The sequence below is a fragment of the Leptonotus elevatus genome, chromosome 10, assembly GCF_054856555.1.
Source record: "Leptonotus elevatus isolate MCC_2025b chromosome 10, RoL_Lele_1.0, whole genome shotgun sequence".
NCBI lineage: Eukaryota > Metazoa > Chordata > Actinopteri > Syngnathiformes > Syngnathidae > Leptonotus > Leptonotus elevatus.
Window position 1 is genome coordinate 12,568,510 of NC_141248.1, and position 15,178 is coordinate 12,583,687.

Below are 15,178 nucleotides of genomic sequence, written 5' to 3' on the forward strand. Positions count from 1 at the left end.
ATGATTTCCTTAACAATTTATTAAACTTGAACAACTTAAAATAGTGCTACTGAAGTGGAATCCATCACACGTCATGTAAAAAGCCTAACAGGAAAACCAGATCAGTGGCACTTCACATAAAAAAAAAAAAGATTTTTTGAAGCTAGTACACAAGAGCAAATATTGAGGAAAAACATCTGTAAATATATTAATCAAGAGCGCGTTTTTTTTGTGTGTGGCAATAACATTTCAAAAGCATTTTAACTGAGGCAAAAATAGTTTACACATTTCAACTCCTTTTGGATATCAATAAGGCTAACATGGCAATACCGTGTTTGGAAAAAGAAAAGGCATTTCAGAGCAGCTGCGTATTTGTGATTTTGATTTATTTACCTGAGAAGTTTTGTTTCCAGTCTAATTAATTTCTTTAACAGTCAGAAAGCAAATGAGTGACTCCTTAAACAGTACAATTAGGAGTTATGTTAAACAATTGATAAAGCTAAAACCAAAAAAGACTTGAGAAATAAGAATGTTTTTCATAAGACAATTGTTGATTACGGGATGCTCTTCTCAGTCATCGTCGTCGTCATCGTCGTCGTCATAGTAACGGTTCCTCTTGATGATGTCCTCCGCCGTCAGCCCTTCTGCGTCGCTCTCGTCTTTGTCCTCCTCCCAGAAACCGACATCCTGCGAAGAACGGTTCTCTTTGGGCTGCGCGGGCGGCGAAGGGGACGCCGAGATATCAGGGGAGATGCTCAGGGAGCCGTCCTCGGCCAATGGGCTTCCATCCTGCGCGTGTTGGCCACCCTGATGGTCGCTCTCCTCGACTTCCTCCGGGTTGCTTGCATCGACTCTTTCACTCGCAATTTGCTCATCGTTCTTCCTCTGCAGCTCCACTTTCTTGTCCGCCGTTGTTTCTTGGGATTCGTTGTTCTTCTCCAGGGATGCTCTCCAGTCCTGCAGGGCCTTGAGAGGCCGGCGAGGCTCCCTGAGAACGGCGGCGGGTTCGGGGCTGGCCTGGGCGGCAATGGTGAAGGGCCGACTGCGCTCCCTCAGAGAGGAGCTCCTCCTCAGGCTCGTCAGTTCGGCGCGCTCGGCGCTGTGGGACGACGAAGCCGAGGACAGCAAGTCGTCCTCCGGGGGCCACTTGGCCCTCCAGGCTTTGCCCCCCTCGAAGGCCGGGCTGCGCAGGCCTGCTCCGGACTCGCCGGCGGGGGGCGGCCAGGCGACCCTCAACCTGCGGGTCTCGGCTGGCTTCTCCGCCGAGATGGCGGCCGTCTGCATCCGACGAGTCTCCAGGTGGGCGGCGAGGTCGGTGACTTTGACCGGCGGTGACGCGTCGGCGGGTGGGCTGGACGGTTTGTCCGACATACTCTCCACTGACTCCGCCCTCCGTTCCCTGGGCTTCACCGCCTCCTCTTCGCCTTCGTCGCTGTCCTTGCGAGGCGCCCACAGCTCCTTATGAGGCCGATGGCCGAAGCCCTCGTCGTAGTTGCCCTTGGCTTTAAACAGCTGACTGAAATGAGGCTTGCAGTACACGTTGCCGTGAAGGGAGGCAAAGTTGCCCAGGCTGAAAACAAACAATTGGGCATTAGGGTGTGCCCAAAAAAACCCCCAGATTCTCATAAGAATCGCACAATTTGGCCACTTAGGGGCAGTGTGGTTCATCGCGTTCTGATACACTGTTAAATTGTAGCCTCGTTAGAGAGTAGAAGAAAAACGTTTATGCCAATGAAAGGTTTTTTTTGTTTGTTTTTTTCAGCGCAGGAAAAACATGCTGGTGAGTAATGTTAACATGCTCCTCTGTATACATTCCGGAAGTGTTTTTGTATGACTAGCCGTTCTTTTGAGTTTTGAGTGATAAAAGTGATGCCAGGTAGCGCGCTAATTAGCTTTCCATTGTGCGTTAGCCTTGATCTAGTTGCATTCGCATTTTTTCCCTGTGTACTTTTCTTTATTTTGTGTGTTTAGATTTACAGTTCACCTCAACTGGAGCGTAATAAACCGCTTGCTACTTAACAATAGTTGTTAGTTTGAGTTTATGTTGCTTGGGGGACTGATTAGAGTAAGGGGACACGCTACAGGAAGTGAGGTGTCCTATGAGCCAGGAATAAAGGTACTTTCCTTACAATTCACTTCCTTAATACAGAAAATGTAAAAAATAAAACATTTAAATGTCTCTATTTGTCATTGTGTTTTGCAAACCAGACTGGAGTAGCTCATGATGATTCTTTGAAGTAGAAACCAGTGTCAATCAAACAATTTTGAATCGAAAAATTGATTCTGAATCAAATCATGACACAGTCAAAGATCCCCACCCCTAATAGGGCATATACAACAAAAGTTGGATTTAACCAAACATTTTTGGACGAGAGAGCAACCTGAGCTTTGTGCTGCAGTGGACGCAGCGGAAGCAGCTCTTGTGGTAGACGTGCTGAAGAGCAGCCAACCTCTCCAGAGGGTACACCGTCTTCTGACAAGCAACGCACGTCTCCTTGACTGGAGGGCAAAACTTCTGGAAAAAAAAAACGCACAAAGATGAAATGTATAGTTTGCGTTTGTCTACTGCCCGAGCGCTGCACCGCTGGACTCACCCTGGATGCTTTTGGAAGCTCAATGCTGCTGTCCCCTGAAACGAGCAACACACACAAAAACTGGATTTAATTTCACTTGACATAAAACTGGTGACATTTCAAGATGAAATTTCATGACAATTTACGATATGAGGACACACAAACACTTTGAATAGTTTAAGCACTGTATGTGGTCAAGCTCAATGCGATTACGCCTGCTGCCAAGCGTACATAATATCGTCGTCGTCATGTCACGGTATTAAAAGCAATGCGTCTTTCGAAAACACCAGCTTGTTTTCCATTTGTGCAGTTCCAGCACCCTCTGGTGGTTAGTCTATTAGTGCAATTTTATTTAAATTAATCCTATTTTGGCCACCTTAAGTTTAACTGTCAGATAAAGGGGAACCTAACGCATTTGAGTTGCTCCACAAATGGACTCAAATCACAATGTGTGTGCTTTAATAATTAAGTTACAAACTGAGTAAGGCAGGAAGTATAGCTAAACCTGGCCTAGTATGAAAATATTTGCATGAAAACTATTTAACATCTATTTACATCTCCTTTCTGCTGTCATCCAGTTATCCCCATTCAATTTCCTTGCTTGTATATGTCATTGATTACGGTATTTTGACAACCAGCTTACAATGATGCTTGCTCGTGCGATCTGCACCGCTTAGACTGCAGTCACACGCGCTTTAGCTCGGCCACATTAAGTCACCTCAGGTCGATCCAACAAGTGACTCACCATTGCACTCGGGTCCAGGTAACACTTTCTGAATTGCAGATAGGGATATTTTGGAGGGCAGCACCTCCGGTGTCACAGCCTGGAGACAAAACAAAATGGCTGTTATGTACATACTGGTAGTGTCATGTTAATCGCAGCGTGAACATTTGAAAAGGGAGGAGGGGGCTTCAATCAAGAAGCAAATAAATACACAAACATTCACTTTTCAAAGTTCACATCGACTGCTTGATGAATCGCGTCATCCATTTGTTACATTCCATTAGTTTATGGAGAGCTAGGATGTCATGATATAAACCTCACAATATGATCATTATCACAATATTGTTGGGAGGTTGTTGATTAAAACAAAACAAAAAACACCTCATGATACTATATAAAAGGACAATATTGTAATATATATATATATATATATGTATACACACACACACACACACACACACACACACACACACACACACACTATGGGGAAAAGGCACATTGTTTTTTTTAAACAGAATAACAGTAGGTTTGCCACTTTCCGCCATCTTGAATTACTCTGAACAACAGCGTGCGGTGTGTGTTTGTATTTGCTCAAGTCATCTTGGTCTATGTGGTTCACAGTGCTGTGTTTGATTGAAGCGAGCGAAAAAGTAATGTTTCTTTATGGTCATGTTCCGCTTTTAAAATCATACCATGGCGACGACATTGTGGCAATTTTAATATTGCTGTATCGGGATATCGCAGTGATCATTACATCCCTAATAAGACTCAAACAGTTTTGGGTGAAAAGCGAACAATTGTCTATTTTGGATTACATTATTTTTCAATTTTAATATGAAGAAACTTTTTTTTCGTTGGACAGTGATAATATAAATTGACATTTCAAAAATGTCAAAATTTAGTACGAAGCACTTTACCACCCAAAAAATTTGCAAAATGGACACAAAGCCCCCCACATGACCCAAAAGGCAACGAAAATAAAAAAAATTATTGCAATGTAAAAATACTTCTCTTAAGACCAATTCCAAATGTAAGACCTTGTAATTACAGGAAGAAGATCTGGGCTAAATATTACATCACAATATTCTAGGAAATGTTGCAATAGTACAGTTCTCTCAATTTATTATTAATGCAAAGTTACCTAAATCTACCTCAGCTAAACATATTTTCTTGCTGGCTGGTAGTTGGAAACAATGAAACATTTTGAAGATCTTGAACTGTGCATATGAGGATTAAGTATCTAAATATCATATTTTACAAAAAACAAGGAAGTATCTTAACACTAAGTTATTTTCCTGGTATGTGTCCAAATATGTAGTTTCATTCTTCTGCTACATCTTCATAACGAGTCTGACGACAGGAGAGGAGAGGCGGCCATTCTTTTACTCACAGATTTAGTGTTGCTTTGTTTGGAGACAGCAGCAGAGTATTTGGCCAGCTTCTCTCTCAGTGACGTCTTCTCCAGCACGCGGTCACACACTGCCCAACGCACACAAGTTCAGCTTTTTCTTCTGTCATTCTTAGCAGTTAGCTGAAATTCATGTGAAATCTCACCAGGCGTTTGGTCCATATCTTCGGATGAGGCACTCAGTAGAGTCGACCTGGAACCCTGGGTGAAAGGTGGGGAATAACGGTTGAACATTGGCACCGGCCTTCCTCCTTTAACCGTAACGCTTAATTCAATCAGTGCACTCGGTTATCAGCTTATCATTACTCACAGGCCACTTCCACAAATTCCAGGCCGCCTTCCTGTCTTTCAGCGGCCCGTACTGTAAATGTCACGCTCCCGTGCAGTCTAGACGCAAGTTACAATGCTTTTGGCCTGCACCAACTCAATTGTGAGTGATTGTCAAGAAGATCCAATGTGAGAGCACGGTGAGAAAATGGAGAAAGGGAGATAACAGAAGTCTGATTGATGAAACAGCCCTAGGTCAGGAATGTTCCAACATTCCTCGCCTGGCTAAGGTGAGCTCTTAGTGTTTTTTTTTTTTGGGGTGTGCAAAAAATTTAAATACATACTGAAAAGATCCTTTAAAAGCTCTGGATTACTTGCTACAGAACGTTAACTGGACAACTTGCACAGCAGATGATTGGCTAGCGTCGGAAAAACTATGACCCATGATGCTCTTATCAGAAAACTACATTTTAGGGCATCACATATACAATTATACACATTGCTAATACACAATATGTTCTATACAGCCCCGCTAGTCTAAACACGGTATTCTGATTAATATTGTGTTTGTGGAATATGAATTAAGCAGCCAAATCCACCCATTTTTATTGTTATGACATCACAGTTTCTCCGGGCTCAGGCAACGGCCAATCACAGCTCACCTGTTTTCTGCAACTGAGCTGTGATTGGCTGTTACCTGAGACATGAGCAACTTATGTCATTTTTATTCGACAGCAAGTGGCAAAATGACCGCCCTCTGATTTTGATAACTGCTGGATTTTGCTGCTAAAATCATATTCCACTAACGCTATATTAACCAGAATACAGCGAGTACCTCTATTTTTACAGTTTTATATGACTCAAAGTAATGTGTCATCCATTTACAATGTAGTGCAGCAAAGCAGATGGGTCACCTTTCGTGGGCTGTCGTCAGCCTTCTCAAACTTCATCTTCAGATTGGTTAGTGGCACTCTGGGTTTTTCATAGGAGGCACGGGGACTAGTCGGGACTTGTTCGTCGAGCTTTTCGGGGGCTTCGCTTTGTGTCGGCGCATCTTTGTCCATCCCACTCGGTTCTTCTGCTCGTGGAGAGGCTGGGGGCGTGACGACAAAATCAGTGGCACAAGGGGGCGTGAGGACAGGTTTGGTGACAGGTGTGCTAGGTGGCTCTTCCTGAGGAGGACGCCAGACCACTGAGCTCTTTGGAGGAGCGGACTGCTCGCTGACAGAAACCGATCTGTTCAGAACAGAATGTAACGTGCTTTCACTGTGTATGGGCGCGGAGATGAAGGGGGTCTTGTCCTGATGGCCGCCGTTGCCTGCTTGCTCCCAGCGCTTCTTCAAAGCACTCAAGTTGCTTGTGCGCTGGGAGGAGGAGGAGGACGACGCGCCGTCAAAGCCCTGAAAGACAAACCAGAAAAAGTAAGTGAAAGGCCAAACGCAACATTAAAGAGCTCTCTTGCTTGCTGAGAAGGCAACATTGCAGGGGGAAAATTCTTTAAAGGAAATGCCACAATCTCCTCGCTTGGCTTTAATGGTCCATTTACAGAATAGCTGTTAAAAAAAAAAACTGTGCTTGAAATCTTGAAGATGTCTTTGCTGAGTCTGCTTGAGGCAAAACGAATGGCCCAAGACATATTTAAACAGGGCTGAGCATGCTTGCCGCATTCCATTGTGAACAACTTCACCTTGACTAAAACACACTGAGGAAGGCTCTGTTCGCCACTCGTGCCAATAATAAAGCATGCGGCGCGGCGGACAAGACACAGCAGAGCAACGGGAGGGAGGCAGGCTGGCAGCTGCTATGCGACCTTCAACAACTTCCTGAATTGTGAAAGGAATGACACGTTGACGAAAAGAGGATCTGTACATGGGCGTCAATCACGCTCAGAAAATCTCAGTTTACTTTTGCAGCCAACTATGAACATGGAAATAACTAAAAAAATACATGACAATGACATTCAACTTCCATCCCTAAGATACTTGAAATGATAGAATATAGCAAAACAGTATGCCCGCTACCAAACACACACAATAGGACAAAGGAACAAAAAAAAACTGCCATAAGCTCAAAATGACAAACTAAATGAAAAGCAATCGAGTCAACCTGTGGCAAAAGCAGGCAGCAAGGTGCGAGCCAGCGTCCTCTGCTTGGTCCTCTTCCGATGAGTGCGAGATGGAAGTGTGCCAGATGTTCGCCACCAGACTAAATAAGCTCCCACCACTTACTTAGTCCAACCCCTCCGACACCAGGAAAGAGTCAGAAAGCCCAGCAAGCAGGAAATGATACATATGAGGAACGTTAACTCTTTCTTTACTGTGCACTGATGGGATAGAAAGCCCTTTATTCCAACCCTGCGTGCACATGCCAGACCGCTGCATTAAAACCTGATCTTTAAATGGATATGCAGGTCTGAAATGGCTTATTGTTTTTGGACCAGAACAAGCATTTAACACGCAAAAACTTTTTAAGTGTGAGCAAAGAGAATTTAGGCTTGCAATCGACAATGTCAAAAACATGCCCGTTCACGCAAACAAACTCCCATTTGAATAAGTTCATGGTATGCAAATGAGGGATGTGTCTAATATTTTGTTTCTTAGTCAAGTTCCATGAGAGTCGAAAATATTAGAAACAGCTCTAGTCTCATTATGCTGCAGTAAAGTTCTACAGCGGTGATACTTTTTTTACACAAGAGCCACATTAGCAGAGCAAAGTCAGGGGGGGGGGGGGGGGGGACTTTAGTGACAAGAGATCAAATCACCGGACCCCATCAATAAGCTGGAACACTGACTGAGATGAAACGAGACAATGTTTGCAGTTGCATCATGTTTGTTATATATTTATGAAGCAGAATATAAAAAGGGAAACAAGTATTGACTGTGTTATCATATAGTCCTAAATTGCCACTAAACATGTGCTGATGTTACATTCCGGCGGTATAACCAAGCAAAAAGTCATACCATGGTAATAAAATGACAGCTCTAAAATGACTTCTTTAAAAATATATATATATTTGGGTAAATAAAAACAGCGCATGTGGCTCACGAGTCGCCCATTGAGTATCACTGTTCTAGTCTACAACAGCACTGCTAACGACAACAAAAATCAATACTAAATTGATAAATACTTCTTTTTTTATAAAGGCAGAATATCCAACTCCCCAGTATTATATATATATATATATATATATATATATTGTCTCGTGAAAGACTTATTGTTGCAGCTATGATGAGATGAAACTGTTGGAAAATTTAGAACATGCTTGACTGTGGGTGCGGTGTACTTCATTTTTTTCCCACCTACATACATTGATGTTTTCTTTGAAGAAGAAGCCACTCTTCTACGAATATGAGTTTATATGCTATTTGAAACACAAACAATACTTGCCAACAATCCTCGTAGCTCTTTTAATGCTGACGTGGGCTTCTTGGCAGCGTCCCTTATCACGTTTCTTCTGGACTTAACACCCACTTTAAAGGGAGGCCCGGGTGTGGGCCATGTCATCCCGGATGAGCCGGATTTTCTCCATCTGTTAAAGGTCTTCATTGTGGACTATTATGCGCTATTGTGTGTCGTATGTTAATACCCTGCCACCTAACTTGCCCCTTTAAGGGTTTCGTACCCTTTCATGCATTTTCCCCTTTGTGACTTGAGCTTTGGCTTTATGATGCTCTCCAGAAAACATCAAGAACGTTGTTAAAGAGCTGGGCTCAACTTGTAAGTACGAATTTTCATCTGTCATTTGTTGCGATGACAGAAAAACCCGCTAAATATGAGCGGTCACCTTCACAGTGAGACACAATATCATTATCGTCACATATTGTATTGTTAGCACTTATTAACGACACGTCAACACCGGGTATTGATTATATTGACATCTGCCTTTACGTTGACTTTGTGTCCAAACAAACAATGACATGATTTTATATTGTGATTCATACACTTGAGCTACCATTTTATGGTTCATCTTCGGTTGAAGAGCAATGACTAAAAAAAAAAAAAAAGTTCCAAGAACAAAGCCAACCACCATTTCTTTGTTTTAATAAACCGACAGAGAGCTAAAAACTGGATCATGAATAGGCAAAGTATGTTTGACTGATACACAAGTCAGAATGGGGTGAATCAATTCTACATGATTCTATAAAACTGCAAAATTAGGTGTAACATATAAAAGTAACACTCTTCGAGCGTTATGTTTGTGTAAACATGTTTCACTTTGCTATCCTTATTCGAACTTTCTGAACGTAACATTTTAAAACATACGTACTGAACAGAGTGTGACAAAGATTTTGATGCTCATTCTGTTGCATAACTGTTGTCTGTGTTGACTTATGTAATAACTAGCAAGCTAATCTAAAAAAAAACCGTTTTCTTAAATTGGATACTTGATGATTTTTCTAAAAGTTCTTCTCTCCACTAATTTTGATAGCTGATAAATACTGTATGCAACTCTGCTCATCCCACACTTTGTTTATGTGCACTGTCTTTTAATGTTATTTTTAACCAACAAAGGATTTCAGTGCCTTTTTGAATTGCCAAGATGCCATTTGAAAAACGTTCACGGCCAGACTTCCCCCTTTTATTTCCAGGAAGAGTTTATCCTTGAAATTTAATGACTTACATTGTGACGACTTGCTCACGCACACACAGACAAACAACAGATGGTCTTTTTTTACGCTGCATTTAAATTAGCCTCAACTACACCAACACACCATTTACCAATAGTTTAACAATGTTGCATATCCCTGAGATCTTAAAATAGAAAATAAATCACTTGGTGAACTAAAATGAACCCGATTTAAAATTTCACAACAACTAAACTTAACAGATGCAAGCTACTAACAACCATTTCCCCCAACAAACCTCTAGGAAGGCACCACAGAACACGCAGCCATATTACCTTGATTTTTTTCATGATCGTGGCTGGTCAGTTATCCATGCAATAATTATAATCATCATCATCATCAGTCCAAGCATGTGTAGTTTTGTTTTTCAGTCAGACAAAGCTGCTAACATACAGTCGCAACAGCAGAGACCATTGCGAGCAGATTACACTGACTGAGGGCGGATTATGGGGTTGATAGCCTGCCCATTGCTACTAGTTGCCAATGAGAGGTCAGCCAGGACAACACGACTTGCCAAGACTTGTGTTGATGGCATAATGTCTATCTGGCAACATTGTTCTATCCACATCAGGAGGACCAGTAATTTTGGTTTGGTTCAAAGTTCAAACATCTATTGATGAAGGCGATAGAGTACAGTGGAACTTGAAAAGCACCAAGGTCGCAAATTTTGGATTAAACCAACATTTTCTGGTGTATAGGAAAAGCAACTGCGTAAAAAAATGGAGGCCAAAGTGACCCGTCAGCCAAACGTACCTCTGTCAGCATTGGAATGATCAACTCCACATGTGTATTTGGTGTTTACAAAATCAAAAAAGGCAAAATGAGACAATAACCTTAGAAAATGGAGTGACCCACCAAGTAGTAGTAGTAATTTTAGAATATAATATTACAAATAATTTAATGACATTCACCTATGTGAAGACACGACTCATGTTACTGATTTTTCACAACATCACAAACTACTTATTTTCTATAAATTTCTTTACGTGTTCATATTTTCAAATGATTACTAATGCAACATTCCTAGGAAATCACAATGTTGCATTACTGGTGAGCTATTATTAGAACTGGCCCGTGGGCGACTTGTGGTCTATGGGCGGGATCTGGAACCCGTGGGCACAATGTTGGTGACTTTTGCATGAGAATACTTTTTTTTCAATGTCTGTCCTGACCGCTCAGTAAAATGTCCACGCCGCAAAGTGAACTGCGGGATTGTTTATTATGCATTTCTGCACATCTGGGATGCTAAGAAGATCAAGTCTTCAAAAATAATAATAAAAGAAAAAAAGGAATATAATATGGAAACATATTATATATACTTTAAAAGCGGAGGTCGGGCTTTGGAGGTTAAGCGTTCAAATATGTACTTACTCCTTTTTTCTTATTGGCATTTGACTCCTCCGCAGCTCTCTGGTACCTGAAAAAGTCACAAACACAAAGATTAGGTCTTGTAAACTATTGATTTTTCAGAAATTAAAGGAGAAATTAACCTAACAGCAGCATTTACCTTATCTTTCAGAAATGTATAAGTATCGGTAGGTCCGGTACTGTATTTTTTTTTTTTTAACTAACAATATGTGCTACAGAAATAATTGCGTTGACTCACTTGGAGAAGCGCTCAGCAATGGCGTTGCTTCTTCCTCGTCCGCTGACCAGGGACATCTCCTTCGCAGTGACACGCAATGACTGCGACACCCACGCCTGTCGACTGAATGGAGCGCTGTCCATCTTTGCAGCGACCTAAATTCCTAGACACAAACACATCACGCAAGTCAGCACACCCTGCAATCACTTACTCCTTTTACCTGCATTTTTGTCCGGTGCAAATCCAAATAAACATACAAAGTGCGATTTTCAATATGCATTCCTGGTATTGACACGTTCAAACTTGCGCTCCCGTGCCTGCTTGATCGCAAGAAGAAAACTGCAAACAGCGAGGCTGTTATTTTGGGAAGGCCAGCGCACGCTCTGCTCTGTGGATATAACTCACTGGCGGATCATAACCACATGGCTCAAAACACACACTCGCTTTTTAACTTCATTCTGACCAAGCCATATCATAACAGCGGCAGACAGATGATAACCCTCCATTAGCTTTTCTGTGTTTAGTGGAGTTTGACTTACAAAAGTCTGGGAATGAATCCCACTTCTGGTGTTCACATAGTGCTCTATAAACGTGATTTAGGAGCAATGGGAAAGACGGAAGAACCATGCTAGGACATAAAAACATTTAGTATTAAATGGCTGTTGGGTTGTGAAATACTATTTTTTATTGCACCAACATTCCCTTGGTGGACCTTTATGCATCAGCTCATGTCTGTAATATAAAAGAAGAGCCAGACCACACAGACAGACAGACAGCTCCTAAGAAGCTGGAAGCTATCAATAATAGCAGAAAAAATATGTATACACCTTTGTAACGCACTCAAACAAGTAGGTCACACAGGCATCATCATGTGAGTTGTCAGCAAATTTGGTAACTATTTTTGCGCTATTGAATGTAAATTTTCTGTAGTCATATTCTTCGACGGACCGACATAAAAAATTATTAAAAATACAATGTAGTAGTGGTGATTAGAATAGTCAAAGCTAGCAAGGCTAACTGCTACTGTTATCCACCACAGGCCACAGCTATGATAGTTTGAGATGTTTTATTTACTGGTAGTTTTTATTTTGACTTTAGTTTTTTTTTTTATTCAGTTAGTTTTAATTTGAGAGAAAGTTTGCTTTTATTAGTTTTTGTGAAAATGCCTCCTGTTAGTTTACTTTCTTAAGATATGGAGTGTTTGTTAAGTGTAAGATTAGAAAAAAAAGGTCACAAAGACTGCAATTCTCAACGACCATTTGACCTTCAGTCTTCTACATGGATGTAAAGCAATACTGAAATAATCACATTTAGAATTAACCCTGAAAGCTTATGTATGGCACTAATTGACAAAGATGAAAACAAAAGACCTTTTTGCTATAACTATAGCTTGTTTTATAAACACAAGATGCAGATTCTGTTAGCATTTGTTTTTTTTACCAACTTTGTTAACAAATTTTTATTCTAGCTTTAGTTATTCTATTAGTTTTTCTAAGTAAAATAACTTTACCACAGGTTTGATATGATATGAACAGAATTTGAATTAGTGGCCAAATTGTACAGGTTGTGTTTGACCTTTGAGGTTCCACTGGCCTTTCCATCGCACACGGGAGTGGCATTTATCACTGGTGTTAAATTCTAAGCAAACAAAGCAAAGCGGGCACAAGTGTTTGATTGCTTTTACAAGTGCACTGTGCAATATCCACAACCAAGCACTGATTGTCTCAATGTCTGGATCATCCGTTCCGGCCCTCTTACATAATCACTACGATGGCAACATATCGCGTGGACTTTGAACAAATGATTTAACACACGGTTACTATGTCGCTTGCAGTTCTTACGGTGTGAATGAACATTCTTTCATTTTGTAACGTAATTTGACACCACCACACTTGTTAATGTTTCTCTGTTGGGATTCGGTGTGTGATTACGGGATAGTTGTGTGACACTATTAAGAAATCACCAGGGTGTCAGGCAGTACAAAGCCAGAGCTGCTGAATGAACAATGACATCAGCAAATGCATATGAACTCCCCAGAAAAAAAAGAACATGCTTTCAGAATTCTTTCCATTGTTTGTTCCTGTTTAATGGATTGAAATAATAGATTACTAAAGAATGTGGCGTGTCTCTTGAGTGTGACACATTACAGTGTTGGTTCTTTATATCCTGCCTGCCCTAAGATGCTGACGTTCTTTGCTTTAGGCCTTGTGTGAACGACCGCACATTATGATGACACATGGAAAGGGAGTGCTGGCCTTGGTGATGCCTTATATCTTTTTGGTTGGTTAGTCATTAAAAGTGGCGGTCAGTTCTGAGAGTTTTACATGAACAAAGGAGAAGAAAAAAAAAGGGGGAAAAAAGTTCTTAATCATTTCGCATTAGCGCAAGGTGCATACTGAACTTGAACGTTTTCGAGTTATAACCACAGCACACTCAAATACTGATGCAGTAATAGAGGCATCACAAGAAGTTTAAGATTTAAATCAATTAATCGACGTAACGTCTGATTTGTGGGACATGTGAGACAGTAAAACTGGAGAAGACTGCTCCTACTGGCCCCTACACAGTTAGCAACATAATTACAGGTGTACGACATAGTGGCTTAAATAAAAGTCATAATTAAATTAAAAACACGTGAGCTCGTTTAACATTATATCGTGTATAGATAATGTTTGAGTTTACCGTAGGCAAAGGGACAGGTTTAGCAATTTATCCCTAAATAAGCACCGAGAGCGCATTATGACCACAATGAAGCTACGTACAAAATAACTAAATGACGAATTGTAATTAAATGAATACATTTCTTGTATGTTTTACAGTGTCGTGTTAAAAGCTGTCTTACCTGAACGTACTTCCGTGGAGTTTTGACGAACCTTCCAGACACCTGACACTCGCTACAGCCTGATGCGTGGTTGCCAGATCCAGCTGATGGTGTAGGTTAAGGATCTCTTGGCAACTGAAATGTGTGATTCCCACAGTGTGTCCCTCTGTTGTAGTTAAACAAGGTAACCAAACTAATAGAAATGTTTCATATAATCATCTAAGACATTCAAAATAATTGATAATTGGTACCTCGCTTCATCAAACTGCTCCCATTAAACCGTCCAACCTGGCAACACAAGGACAGCAGGACAGCTTGAGGTGGAGTGAAATGAAAGGTGTCACAGGAGTGGAGGAGGCGAGTCATGTGACTGTATGCACCAATGACCTTTGGTGTTACGTTACTTCTACCTGCCCGGGTTTTGTTTATTGTTCCAAGTCAAACAGGCTAGAGTACATTTACAAATTACACTTAGCACGAGATTTCAGAATTACAGGCGTTCTTAGTGGACTGGCTTTACAAAGCAAGGGAATGAAAGAAAAATGTCGTTTGGATTGTGACGTAGGCAGCTAAGCAAAGGGCGATTTAATTAAGCATTAACACGTTTCGTTACTCAGCCATTTTGCTTGGTTATATTACCAACCAAGAACTACATGATATACGCACCTGTGTCACTATAGTGGACTTAAAAGTGAGGTTTCTACTGTCTCGTGTCTATGTAAAAAACAAAAACAAAAACTTTTTAAGCAACTGGTGTCTAGTGATATAGCTCATTGTTAGGCTCATAACTTTGATTTAGGTTGAAAATATTATGTATTGCAACCAATCATCATCTGGTGCGGTTATTGTAGAAAGCTTCCCATGATAGATGTCCTGAATTATAAATATATATAAATTGTAATCATAGTAAACAATAAATATTATATGCATTTTTTTAAATAATACATTTACTGTGCTGGATCTGGTGAAATCCTTAGCCGTCTGACCCCACGTGCCATTTATTTCGAAAATATCTCTTTCCTATAAAACTGTTGATATGTATCTTAAAATATTTAAAAGTGGAACGGTTCAATTCGATTTGCTGCACTAGAATCTTTGAAAAAAGAATTTCCCATTTTAACTTTTTTGTTACACCCCTACAAAACAATCAACACTTTCCCTATTTTATGACTAAACCAGAAACGGAATCAAATTTG

At 40.9% G+C, this 15,178-nt stretch overlaps 1 protein-coding gene across 6 annotated transcripts; it reads right to left on the bottom strand.

Moving 5' to 3' along the window:
- Position 1: 1 nt before the first annotated feature.
- Positions 2 to 14,399, bottom strand: LOC147167118 (LIM domain and actin-binding protein 1-like). Of its 6 annotated transcripts, none has more exons than XM_086086801.1 (11): positions 14,234 to 14,399; positions 14,004 to 14,117; positions 11,183 to 11,324; positions 10,948 to 10,993; positions 5,866 to 6,351; positions 4,831 to 4,885; positions 4,667 to 4,755; positions 3,298 to 3,376; positions 2,574 to 2,608; positions 2,361 to 2,494; positions 2 to 1,549 (listed from the first exon to the last, which is right to left on the bottom strand). In XM_086086801.1, exons 3-11 carry the CDS (start codon positions 11,302 to 11,304, stop codon positions 550 to 552), a joined length of 2,046 nt encoding a protein of 681 aa, XP_085942927.1. In that variant the 5' UTR covers positions 11,305 to 11,324; positions 14,004 to 14,117; positions 14,234 to 14,399; the 3' UTR covers positions 2 to 549. The 6 variants fall into 6 exon arrangements, with proteins under 6 accessions (XP_085942927.1, XP_085942926.1, XP_085942930.1 ...); XM_086086800.1 differs by having other exon boundaries at positions 14,004 to 14,148; XM_086086804.1 differs by having other exon boundaries at positions 5,866 to 6,044; positions 6,213 to 6,351; positions 14,004 to 14,287.
- Between the last annotated feature and the right edge of the window lie 779 nt (positions 14,400 to 15,178).